The sequence below is a fragment of the Ascaphus truei genome, chromosome 7 (genome assembly GCF_040206685.1).
Source record: "Ascaphus truei isolate aAscTru1 chromosome 7, aAscTru1.hap1, whole genome shotgun sequence".
In the NCBI taxonomy this organism is placed as follows: Eukaryota; Metazoa; Chordata; class Amphibia; order Anura; family Ascaphidae; genus Ascaphus; species Ascaphus truei.
Genome location: NC_134489.1, coordinates 2,263,940 through 2,276,435, shown reverse-complemented (window position 1 = coordinate 2,276,435; position 12,496 = coordinate 2,263,940). Strand labels below are relative to the sequence as shown.

At 47.8% G+C, this 12,496-nt stretch overlaps 1 protein-coding gene across 3 annotated transcripts in view; it reads right to left on the bottom strand.

Annotated features, from left to right (window-relative positions):
* The window catches only part of LOC142498620 (cation channel sperm-associated auxiliary subunit gamma-like), a 39,463-nt gene that overhangs the window by 20,622 nt on the left and 6,345 nt on the right, over nt 1-12,496 (bottom strand). For 2 of the 3 annotated variants that reach the window (XM_075606842.1, XM_075606840.1), the window contains exons 2-5: nt 8,880-9,091; nt 5,611-5,664; nt 5,234-5,378; nt 4,676-4,805 (exon numbers count right to left, since the gene is read on the bottom strand). In XM_075606842.1, the coding sequence (XP_075462957.1) occupies nt 4,676-4,805; nt 5,234-5,378; nt 5,611-5,664; nt 8,880-9,080 (530 nt within the window). In that variant the 5' untranslated portion in view covers nt 9,081-9,091. The remainder of the gene's footprint in view (nt 1-4,675; nt 4,806-5,233; nt 5,379-5,610; nt 5,665-8,879; nt 9,092-12,496) is intronic. The other variant, XM_075606841.1, reaches the window with a different exon arrangement.

The following is a 12,496-nucleotide window of genomic DNA, read 5'->3' as shown; positions in this document are numbered from 1 at the left end:
CCCCTGTTCTTCTCCTTGGGGACTTCAATTGCCACATTGATGACCCCTCTCTCCCTTGGGCTTCCCGCTTTCTTTCTCTAACCTCTTCTTTTGGCCTTCAACAGTGGACTGCAGCCAGCACCCACAAGGATGGCCACTACTTAGACCTGGTTTTCACTAAAAATTTCTCTCTCTCTGATTTCTCCATTTCCCCTTTTCCTCTCTCTGACCATCACCTCATCTCATTCTCTCTATCTCGCTTCTCAACTTCTCCACCTCCATCTACACCCCGGTTCTGCAGAAACCTGCGCTCTATTCACTTACCTGACTTTGAGTCCACGTTACACTCCTCCCTCTCCTCTCTCAGATCTGCTACAGACCCTGACAAACTGGTCAGGAACTACAACTCTGCCTTGTCCTCCTCTCTTGATCTACACGCCCCGCTTTCTCTCTGCCGCACTCGCCCTTTTAACCCTAGGCCCTGGTTAAATTCCCACACGCGCATGCTGCGTTCCTCCACTCGTTCCTCTGAACGCCTCTGGAGGAAATCTCATACTCTCGCAGACTTCCTTCACTACAAATTTATGCTATCCTGTTTCAACTCTGCCCTCTCGCAAGCTAAACAAGCCTACTTTTCTTCACTAATCAACATGCACAAGTCTAACCCACGCCGACTGTTCTCTGTCTTTGATACTCTACTCAAACCACCCTCAGCTGCCTCTCCTTCCTCCATCTCCGCTCAGGACTTTGCTGACTATTTTAAGGAAAAGGTGGAATCCATACGTCAGAACATCCCCTCTGTTTCTTCCTCCCATCCTACACCTCTTCCTAACTCTCCTCCTGCCTTCCTTGACTCTTTTTCCACTGTCTCAGAGGAGGATGTGTCGCTGTTGATCGCCTCTTCTCCCTCTACCACTTGCCCTCTTGACCCCATTCCCTCCCATCTCCTAAAACCTCTTGCTCCTACTATAATCCCTACGCTCACGCACATTTTTAACTCCTCCCTCTGCTCTGGAACCTTTCCATCCTCCTTCAAACATGCAACAGTCATACCATTACTCAAAAACAGCAAGCTTGACCCTACCTGTCTTTCTAACTATCGGCCTGTCTCCCTCCTGCCTTTTGCCTCTAAACTCCTTGAACGTCTTGTATTCGCTCGCTTGCTCCATTTTCTCAACACCTATTCTCTCCTAGACCCTCTACAATCTGGCTTCCGTACTGCTCACTCCACGGAAACAGCCCTCACTAAAATAACTGACGACCTCCATGCTGCCAAAGACAGAGGTCATTACACTCTGCTCATATTACTCGACCTCTCTGCAGCATTTGACACCGTGGACCACCCTCTTCTCCTTCACATTCTCCATACTCTTGGCATTCGGAACAAAGCTCTATCCTGGATCTCATCCTACCTCTCCCATCGTACTTTCAGTGTCTCTTCTGCTAATACCTCCTCCTCCTCTATTGATCTCTCTGTGGGGGTACCCCAGGGCTCTGTCCTGGGACCTCTTCTCTTTGCTCTGTATACACTCTCTCTAGGTGACCTAATAACATCTTTTGGGTTTAATTATCACCTCTATGCTGACGACACACAAATATATTTCTCAACACCCGACCTTACACCTACTGTACAAACCAAAGTTTCTGAATGTCTCTCTGCTATATCATCCTGGATGGCCCTCCGCCGCCTTAAACTCAACATGGCTAAAACAGAGCTCCTCATACTTCCTCCCAAACCTGGCCCTACTACCTCCTTCCACATTACTGTTGGAACTACGATCATTCACCCAGTAGCCCAAGCACGCTGCCTTGGGGTCACACTCGACTCCTCTCTCACATTTGCCGCTCACATTCAAAACATTTCTAAAACCTGTCGCTTTTTCCTCCGCAATATAACAAAGATACGCCCTTTCCTCTGTTGCTCGACTGCTAAAACTCTGACTCAGGCCCTCATTCTCTCCCGTCTTGATTACTGTAACCTCCTGCTGTCCGGCCTTCCTGCCTCTCACCTGTCTCCCCTACAATCTATCCTTAACGCTGCTGCCAGAATCACTCTACTCTTTCCTAGATCTGTCTCAGCATCTCCCCTCATGAAATCCCTCTCCTGGCTTCCGATCAAATCCCGCATCTCACACTCCATTCTTCTCCTCACTTTTAAAGCTTTACACTCTTCTGCCCCTCCTTACATCTCAGCCCTAATTTCTCGTTATGCACCATCCAGACTCTTGCGTTCTTCTCAAGGATGTCTTCTTTCTACCCCCTTTGTATCTAAAGCCCTCTCCCGCCTTAAACCTTTTTCATTGACTGCCCCTCACCTCTGGAATGCCCTTCCCCTCAGTACCCGACTAGCACCCTCTCTATCCACCTTTAAGACCCACCTTAAGACACACTTGCTTAAAGAAGCATATGAATAGGACTGTGGCTATTCTGAACACATGGCACATAAAGCTTGGCCCCCTGCAGATGCACTTACCAGAACTCCCTCCTACTGTCTCTGTACGTTCTCCCTACCTACCAATTAGACTGTAAGCTCCTCGGAGCAGGGACTCCTCTTCCTTAATGTCTAAAGCACTTATTCCCATGATCTGTTATTTATATTATCTGTTATTTATTGGATTACCACATGTATTACTGCTGTGAAGCGCTATGTACATTAATGGCGCTATATAAATAAAGACATACAATACAATACAATAGCCCAGAACTCCATTGTTACATTCAAATTATCCCGACACTTACTATAGCATTATCAGAGGGATTTATTCCACGTCGCTGTTTTATTTTAATACCCTTTATTTTAATTGATTATGATAATAAATTGTGATTTTTAGATGTTATAACATACCCATTTAGTGAGAGAGTGCCCAAAACTGGGTTTACTTTTCTTGTTTTAGTATACAACATTTTCCCAATATTTGCTGTTTTGCATAATATTCCTCTGTATTATTTACGATCTATGTAAAACACTGTGTATACGGTTGGTGCTATATAAATAGTATTAATCATAAAAATATTTTTTTTCTTATATAATGTATGCAGCGCTGTAAATAGAATTTTGCAGGCACTAGTCCTGTAGAACTAACAATCTAATTTTGCTGCATAAGGCAAAGAGAGATTGAGTATCTATGTATATCTTTATTTATAGAGTGTCATTTATAATAATAATAATAATAATAATAATAATAGCATGTTCTTGTATAGTGCTGCTAATTGTACGCAGCGCATTACAGAGACATTTTGCAGGCACAGTTCCCTGCCCCGTAGAGCTTACAATCTACGTTTTTGGTGCCTGAGGCACAGGGAGATAAAGTGACTTGCCCAAGGTCACAAGGAGCCGACACCGGGAATTAAACCAGGCTCCCCTGCAGCAATCTCAGTGTCAGTCAGTGTCTTTACTCACTGAGCCACTCCTTCTCCCTGTACATAGCACTTCACAGCAGTAATACATGTGACATAATAATATAACACTTAATGGGAATAAGCACTTGAGACATAAAAGTAACATTAGGAAAATGAGTTCCTGCCCAGAAGAGCTTAGAGTCGAAGTGGTACAGTAAGTAGGAAGAACGTATAAACAGTAGGAGGGTGTTCTGGTAAGCGTCTGCAAGGGGCCAAGGTCGATGTATTAGGTGTATAGTATCAACAACGGAGCTACCCATTGAGTGACGTGCCCAAGTTCTAAGGAGAGCTGATAATGGGTTTCGAACCGGTTTCACATTTATCATTGCTGATCAAAAACAGCCTAAGGCCCGAGGCACATTTTCGGCAAATACAGCAACACAGGACTTAACAGTGGTAAAAACAAAGGAAACATAGTTACATAGTAGATAAGGTTGAAAAAAAAAACATATGTCCATAAAGTTCAACCTATTGCAGGGGTGCGCAAACTTTTCTTGCTGCGCCCCCCCCTCCCTGCTCTCCTCCGTTGTCGTGCCCCAATTACCTCGGTACGGCGTCAAATGACGCCTTGGGGTCGTGTGACATCACGTGACCCGCGGTGTCATTTGTTGTTTACTATGGCAACCGTGACGTCGCATGACCCTGCGGCGTCATTTGACTGTGTTGCCATGGTCACGCGTCCTGAAACCGGCTGAACCTCGGTAAGTAGAGGTTGCAGAGGTCTCGCGCTGTCCCCCGGCATTTAATTTAAATGCTTTGGAGAAGAGCCCTGCAACCGCCCGCGTCCATTCCCCCCCCAAAAAAATCTCCCCCCCTAGTTTGCGCACCCCTGATGTAGTGTATACTTATTCTATATTTGTATTTCCAGTATTTTGATCCAGAGGAAGGCAAACATAAACCCCCGTGAAACATTATCCAACGATTTTTCATAAATTAATTAAAAAAATCCTTCCTGACTCCAATAATGGCAATCAGATTTCTCCCTGGATCAACATTCTTCCCATGTTTACTTATTTGGTAAACATATTTTATATCATGTGAGTAGAGGGGATTGCTGCTTTAAATTATCACCATCTTTATATTTTAACTTTATCTTTAACTATTCATTCAATGTCTTTAAATAGAATGTATAACCTCTGTTCATTTAATGTAAGTAATCATGCATTCCTATCATAACTGTGCCCAGGGCACACCTGAAAACGAGAGGTAACTCAATGTATTACTTCCTGGTAAAACATTTTCAAAATAAATATTTGAGTATCTTAACATCTCAGTCAATGGTGGGGAGGAGTCTGACCTTTTGTCTTGGATGACTGGTCCCAGCCCATTGCTTTTGACTAATGCATGCATCACAACACTGCCGTTTAGCATGGGCATGGGCAGGTACCAGGAGATGCCACAGAACACACCACTCCCACAGTTGCCTTCTGCAAGAGGAAAATAAGAGCACTTATGCCCATGTGCATGTCCCTAGAAAAACAGCAACAAGTTGGGAATAACCCCTCACCAAAGAAAGAGTCTGCGCACTACTGAATCAATTGCAAAAATAATTGATCAAAATGTATCGTGTCATATGAAGAAATACATAATTCATTCCAAAATTAGAGAAAACATATACAAAAAAACCTGTAAAGGGGCCGACACAACGGAGAAATCCTCGTTTTGGGGAATAACCCCTTTTCAAGAGAAAATCTGTCCCTGCCTTTGAAGTGGGTGAAACTGCTGATTTTTAACAGCCAAGTAATTTCTGGTTAACGATCAATAAATACAAAGTGTCATTGGGTACACCGGAATTGCAAGATAAAATATCTTGGGAATACAATAAATTAAGATTTAAGACGATTAGTAGACATACTGTCTTCTTGGAGAGGTGCTGCTAACATTTCAATCTGCAGCACTTCGGGTTTCTGACGAGTGGGCTTCACAGGCTGTTGGAACCTAATGGTGACGGCGGGAACCAGGCCAGTCAGGTAGGCATTTCGAACAGCGGCCATTGAGTCCTGGAGAAAAAAGGGACCCCGATGATGACCCTTCATGGAATGTGACACAGTTTGTAGTAATGTAGTCTCATGATCAAACTTAGCTGGGTCCTTCTATTTGTGTCACTGCGTCACCATGCGGTTGGAGGGACACACTCCATGGGTCAGTATGGCCTCTCGGTCTATGTAACTGTGTAACCCTGTGATGGGAGGGATAGACTCCATACTGTAGGTCTTCATGCCCACTCTGTACCTGTAATGTGCACTGCAGGCTTATACGGAAGTAATAAGGGAAGCCAAGGTAATGCTGTGAAAATCAAGCACATATTTCAGTTGAAATAACAGGAATGATGTCAATTTACAAAACAATGTTTTTTTTTTCTTCTTTTAAACTAAAGTAAGCGTTAATGCACCGCTAAGTATTTTTATAACTTATTTGCATGTGTGGTGTTTTAGACAGAGAAGAACAAGAGAAATTATAACACAGAAAGATCCCTTTGCAATAAATAAATTCCTTTATTCCTCCTAACTTCTGCTACTGGCACTCCCCAAATCCCAAACTGACGTACACAGAGCAAAACGGACGCAAAGTATCTGGATACAGTGATGCTGAGAGACGCACAAAGAAAATGTCTCTCATCATTAATCTGGCACCAGAATTGCCTAAAAGTAGCAATCTCCAGTGCATCATGGGACAAGAACTTGTCAATGTGACAAGGGAAGGGGGGCTGGCCCGGTTATAAAGGGGGTTACACCCCAGCTGGCCACCCCTACCCTCGTGTGGGAGGCGAGGGGTTAACTATAATAATGGTTAAGTGTGTTTTTATGCCTCTGCCTCAATACCAAAATGTATGTCACTGATTACATGTGTTTTGTACCCTTACAGTGTATGCACCAAACACATACACTGGGAACAGGTCGGGAGGGAAAGGGTTAACTGTGCGTTTGTATGTTTATGGCCCTTTGTTCCCCTTCTTGCCTTTTCAACCCCCATTTGCAGCCTGTCCCATAGGTCGCCATTGGAGCTCCATATAAGTCTATGGAGATTTCAAGGTTTTTACCCTATATCGAGAAAGACCAGCAGATGGCGCCCGAGAGGATGAGCTGAGCTTCTCTATTGAAATGACTGGCGTAATGCATTTCAATGGGGATACCTCGAGTCCGCTCTCCAAGAACGGAGTTGGCCGCCTGCCAAACCGCAGTATCCAAAAATAGCTACAACTTCAACAAAAGGCTTTGATCACTGAATTACCGTGGGAACTCGGCCACGGCCAAGTTTAAACATATTCAAAGTATAACGGTGGTCCTGGGACAGCTAGCGGTCCAATTCTTTTTGCCCCTAGCTCAGGGGGACCCCCTTACTCGACCCCAACCGGGTCCAACGGGCAATGGCCACGGGAAAGGGTCGCGGCCGCCACAATGGTCGCCGCCATTGACCACAATGGCGGAGAAAAGCCGCTAGGTTTTAAAACGCAAAGTGCGAAAGTGTAAAAACCTGAAACCATTATCTCCGGTTCGGTAGGGACTAGAGGGATGGGATTTGGTCAGCATACAATCACAGCTCCGGCATGATTGCATGGCAATTTCCAGCCCTCTCCGATCAACCGCCAACCGAACGGAATATTTTGATGTATCTATATATAATAAAAGTGAATGTTGTGAGTCTGGTACTAGATGCGGTGAATCTGATTGGTCCTCAGCCTCTGGCCAATCAGATTGGTGGCTCTGTGACGTCACCCAACTGCCACTCTCTTCCCCCTCGTCCTCACCACACACACACACACACACACACACACACACACACACACTCTGCCCTCTTCCCCCCCCCTCCATCACCCTCACGTGCGCCGCCCTGCACTGGCTCCCGGACGGAGGGGAAGCGCGGCGTGGCCCTCCTGCCCAAGCTGCCAACTTCAGGCTCCTCCCCCTCGTTCCCAACCGGCTCCCGGACGGAGGGGAAGCGCGACGCAGCCCTCCTGCCCCAGCTGCCAGCGCTCACTACCCTCCCCGGCGCTCACTTCCCTCCCCGGCGCTCACTTCCCTCCGGTGGCCGCGCGGGCCGGGACATGGCTGCTGGGGGGCCGGGACATGGCCGCTGGGGGGCCAAGCAGCCTCCTCGGATCTGCACCAGTTCCACTCTCCACAACCTCTCACTCCCGTCGTGTGTGTGTGGAGAGGGACATTTTACTCCTGCCAACAATTTGTGCCTCACTTTCACCCCCTCCCTCCCTCACTTTCACCCCCCCTCCCTTTCACCCCCCTCCCTTTCACCCCGACCCCCTCCCTTTCATCCCCCCCTCCCTTTCACCCCCCCACTCCCTCCCTTTCACCCCTCCCTCACTTTCACCCCCCCCTCACTTTCACCCCCCCCCTCCCTCACTCACTTTCACCCCCTCTCCCTCACTTTCACCCCCTCTCCCTCACTTTCACCCCCTCTCCCTCACTTTCACCCCCCCCCCTCCCTGCCCTCCACGCCCCACCCCCTCCCTGCCCCCCCCCTCTCTGCCCTTCACGCACCCCGCCCTTCACGCACCCCACCCGTGCAATCCCGGGCAACGCCGGTATATCAGCTAGTATAAAATATTGTAAATCCACTATATTTTATGCCTACAGTAAAGCCTGCGAAAACTACTGGCCCATAATGTATGCTAATGGCCAGGGGGCGACAGTGTGTCTACAATAAGCCCACTGATCAACGGCTCCCCTACCCTGATTAAGTATTCTAGGGCGGGAAGAGAAGGACGTGGGTACATGTGTTAAGTGTTGTGCTTCACACCTCTGGTCGGAGTTTCCCGGGCCAGAATCCCAAATGGCAGGCTAGGAGACGTCAACCTTTTAGTGTGGGGTTCAGGAAATGGGACTCTGACTAGAGGATTGTGCACGTGTGCCAGGTACCTGGGGGAAGGTACCAAAGTGCTTCCCACGTTAGCTGGCAAAAGGCAATTGGGTGCAGGTAATTGTCATCCAATACCTGAGACCCAATGTTAGGGTATAGAGCCCAAATCACATAAAAACAATGGTAAGCTCTATGCCCAGTGTCTTCGTTATTCCATCTGAATGATACCTGATGCCTGATGAACTGCTAACCTGAATCCTGGTTATTTCATTGTCGCTTCCCTAAGTAAGTGTATATATTCCGTTTGTTATTTGTCCAATATTGTGTGTCCACCTGTCTTTTAAGGAATAAAATCTCTTTATTATATCACAGTCGTATTCAATTCAACCCAGTTATTTTGGTGTATATTATAGCCCTGTAAGCTACCGTGACAGTCAAGTAAACATAATGTTGGGCCATTGTCAACCTGACTTCAGTGGCCAACACAAAGCAATGGTGTCATTGAGAGATGATGTTGCAGCTTCCTATTGGGTGAACACTGGAGATTTTGTCAAGACACAACCAAAATAACACTTCTATTTTGTTATTGTTATTATTTAGTTTTTTTACATCCAAACAAAAAGTCACCTGTCATGGAGTTGCTGATGAGAGCGTCTTAGCTGAGCTTTATGACAAGTCTTACTTACAGCTAATTTTTCCGTCAGGTTGATGGCTGAATCATTCAGGGTCTTGTATATAAAGATGTTTTCCACTGGGAGCTGGTGCAAGAATTCCTCTTCCTCGCTTCCCGGGTTTCTGACCAGGCTTCCATCCCATTCGCAATCACCATTGTCATAACTTAATGAGTGCTGCAAGTAGGCTACAAGTGGCAGCACCCAGAAATGCATGGGAAGGGAACCTGCAAGGTGAAAATGGGATTGTTTATCCGTGTTCAGTTATGCAAATAACTAATGACATATTGAGTCTTCTTGTGGCAGCATCACATTTAAGAAGTTTGTAGGCTGCGCTTATAGTGCCGGCTACGGCTACGGATGACGTTTCCCGTCTCCGTAGCCCAAGCGAAACTTGTAATTTGAGTTTGGGAGACGTCTCTTGCTACACGGGGAGTGACGGAAGGCAGAGGGGCGGGGACAAGAGCAAGGGGAAAGGCTGAAATGGAGAGGAGTTGTAATTTCTGTTTGTATGATGAATTTACTTTTACTTTAAATTATGGGATTTACTATTTTAAAGTTGTTAATATAGTGTGTTTCACTTGACAGACACACAAACACACACACACACAATCAGGGCTGCCAACAGAAATCATGAGGCCCAGGACAAATGAAAAGAGCAGGGCCCTCCCCAAAACCCCCCAACCCACAGTGTACCTACCACGCAACCCATAGTGTACCTACCACGGAAAAACAAAATTTACACCCTCACCACCCCAATACATATAAAAATACACCCCCAACACATCTACAAATATACGCCAACTCCCCCCAATACATCTAAAAAAATACCCCAACTCCCACAATACATCTAAAAAATACCCCAACCCCCCAAATACATATATAAAATACACCCCCAATACATATAAAAATCCGACTTACCTTGGGGATGATCTCAGGTCAGGCCGGTGGCTGCAGGGGGAGCGGTGTGCCGGTGGCTGCAGTGTGCCGGTGGCTGCGGGGGGGGGGGGGGGGGCGGTGTGCCGGTGGCTGCGGGGGAGGGGGCGGTGCTGTGGGGGGCTGTGACTGCGGGGGCTGGCAATGCTGCGTGGGTCTCGGCGGCTGGCGGTGCTGCGGGGGGACCATGGCTGACAGTGGGGGGGCCGGTGGCTGGCGGGGCCGTGGGGGGCCCGGGGCAGGTCACAGCAGTTGTCGCCGGCCCTGCCCCGCTGCAGGCACCTGTCTGTCCCACGCCGGCTACTCACACGCGCGCGCCGGGCCTCCCTCTCACGCCAGTGCGCCGGAAGCTTAGCCCCGCTGACTTCCGGCGCTGCCGAAAGGAAGAGTGCTTGTTTAACAGGGATTCTTTCTCTTTATGCATGTGTAAATTTGCTCATTCCCTCAGCACCCCCTCAGCACATTAATAATAATAATAGCATGTTCTTGTATAGCGCTGCTAGTTTTACGTAGCGCTTTACAGAGACATTTTGCAGGCACAAGTCCCTGCCCCAGTGCAGATTACAATCTATGTTTTTGGTGCCTGAGGCACAGGGAGATAAAGTGACTTGCCCAAGGTCACAAGGAGCCGACATCGGGAATTGAACCAGGCTCCCCGTGCCAGTCAGTGTCTTTACTCACAGAGCCCCTCCCTCTCCATTAGTAACTCTGAGGCATCATATCAGGCAGTATCCACCCCCCTTCTTTTATGATACTGCGAATTTAAAATTAAAATTAATTTTGCTGTCATAAATGTCACAGGAGATGGATGAGTGGGAGTTAAGGACACACCCACAAAAGGTGGGGCTCATCTTTGTGAAACAGGTTAAGTTAAGCTAAAAAACATCCATTTGTATTATGAAATTATAATTTAATATAGAGGGGTGTTTTATGCCAAACACATGGAATCTCTGATTTTCTGCTTCAAACCCTCTTTGAAGGACCTGATATTGTTATGTGGTAACATATTTAGACTTTCTGTTCTATACAGGGTTGCCACCTTCGACTGACGGTCAACCCGGAGATTTTTTTAAAAAAATGACACTTTGTTGCCATGACAATGGGATGCTATCTAACGTCACGCGGCGTCAAGTCGCCATGACAACGTGGCACCGCATGACGTCGTGACATCATGTGGTGTCTCATTGTCATGGCAACGAGCATCACATGATGCTGTTACGTCACGTGACGTATCCGTTGGCATGGCAACGCAGCGCCATTTGACGCCGCGCAGCCATATTGAGAGTAGTTGCAGGGGGAGATGGCGGGAGACTGCTATTGCTGGCACTATTGCTGCGTTAATGGTATATGGAATTATACCTTACATCATTTCTATTATTTATAACTAACGCTGATGACAATTGTTGCAAACAGAGTCGTCGCTGATCAATATTAATTTATTACAATGTTTACCTCAGTTTACTTTACTTGAGTTAATTTAACAAAGACAAGGTTACCTCATTGCTATCAAAAGGGAGGAACTGAAGCAGCTTTACTGTAAAGAGAGAGAGGGGGAGAAGAGAGAGAGGGGGGGGAGGAGAAGAGAGAGAGAGAGGGGGAGGAGAAGAGAGAGAGAGAGGGAGGAGAAGAGAGAGAGAGAGAGAGAGAGAGAGGGGGGGAGGAGAAGAGAGATAGAGAGAGAGAGTGGGGAGGAGAAGAGAGAGAGAGAGAGAGAGGGGAGGAGAGAGAGAGAGAGGGGGAGGAGAAGAGAGAGAGAGGGGGGAGGAGAAGAGAGAGAGAGAGGGGGGAGGAGAAGAGAGAGAGAGGGGGGAGGAGAAGAGAGAGAGGGGGGGAGGAGAAGAGAGAGAGGGGGGGAGGAGAAGAGAGAGAGAGGGGGGAGGAGAAGAGAGAGAGAGGGGGAGGAGAGAGAGAGGGAGGAGAAGAGAGAGAGAGGGGGGGGAGAAGAGAGAGAGGGGGGGAGAAGAGAGAGAGGGGGGGAGAAGGGAGAGGGGGGGGGAGAAGGGAGAGGGGGGGAGAAGGGAGAGGGGGGAGAAGGGAGAGGGAGAAGGGAGAGGGGGGGAGAAGGGAGAGGGGGGGAGAAGGGAGAGGGGGGGAGAAGGGAGAGGGGGGAGAAGGGAGAGGGGGGGAGGAGGAGAGGGGGAGGGAGCGGGGGGAGAAGGGAGAGAGGAGATAAGATACATGGGGGTGGTGTGTGTGTCTAGCAGGGTTTCTAAGAATGTTACTGTGTTGCTTATGTGCCAATCGATCTTGTCTAATAAAAACTACAACTCCCATGATCCCCTACGTGTGAGCATGTGCAGTAGAGCATAGGGCTGTGACCTGGATGTAGTAGGCAGTGAAGGGAGGAAATGAGTTCTGCACACAGATAGTCCCGTGAGAAATGCAGAGGATCTGTGAGTGATCTATGCTGTAGCAATGAGAAGTCACTTACTGTGCTGCCCTGTCTGCAACAACCGCCCACCCGGAGATTTCAGGGACAAACCCGGAGCCCGGAGAAGGGGATGCCAAACCCGGAGTCTCCGGGTGAAACCCGGAGTCTCCGGGTGAAACCCGGAGAGGTGGCAACCCCGGTTCTATATCCCTGTTTATCATGAAACTGTCTGCATTTCTATATTGTATGTTTGTTGTAACCTTCTTTTTCTGTAAGGCCTGGGACATAGTAGAGTAGGCTGTGCTGAGCCGTGCTGAGCAGATGC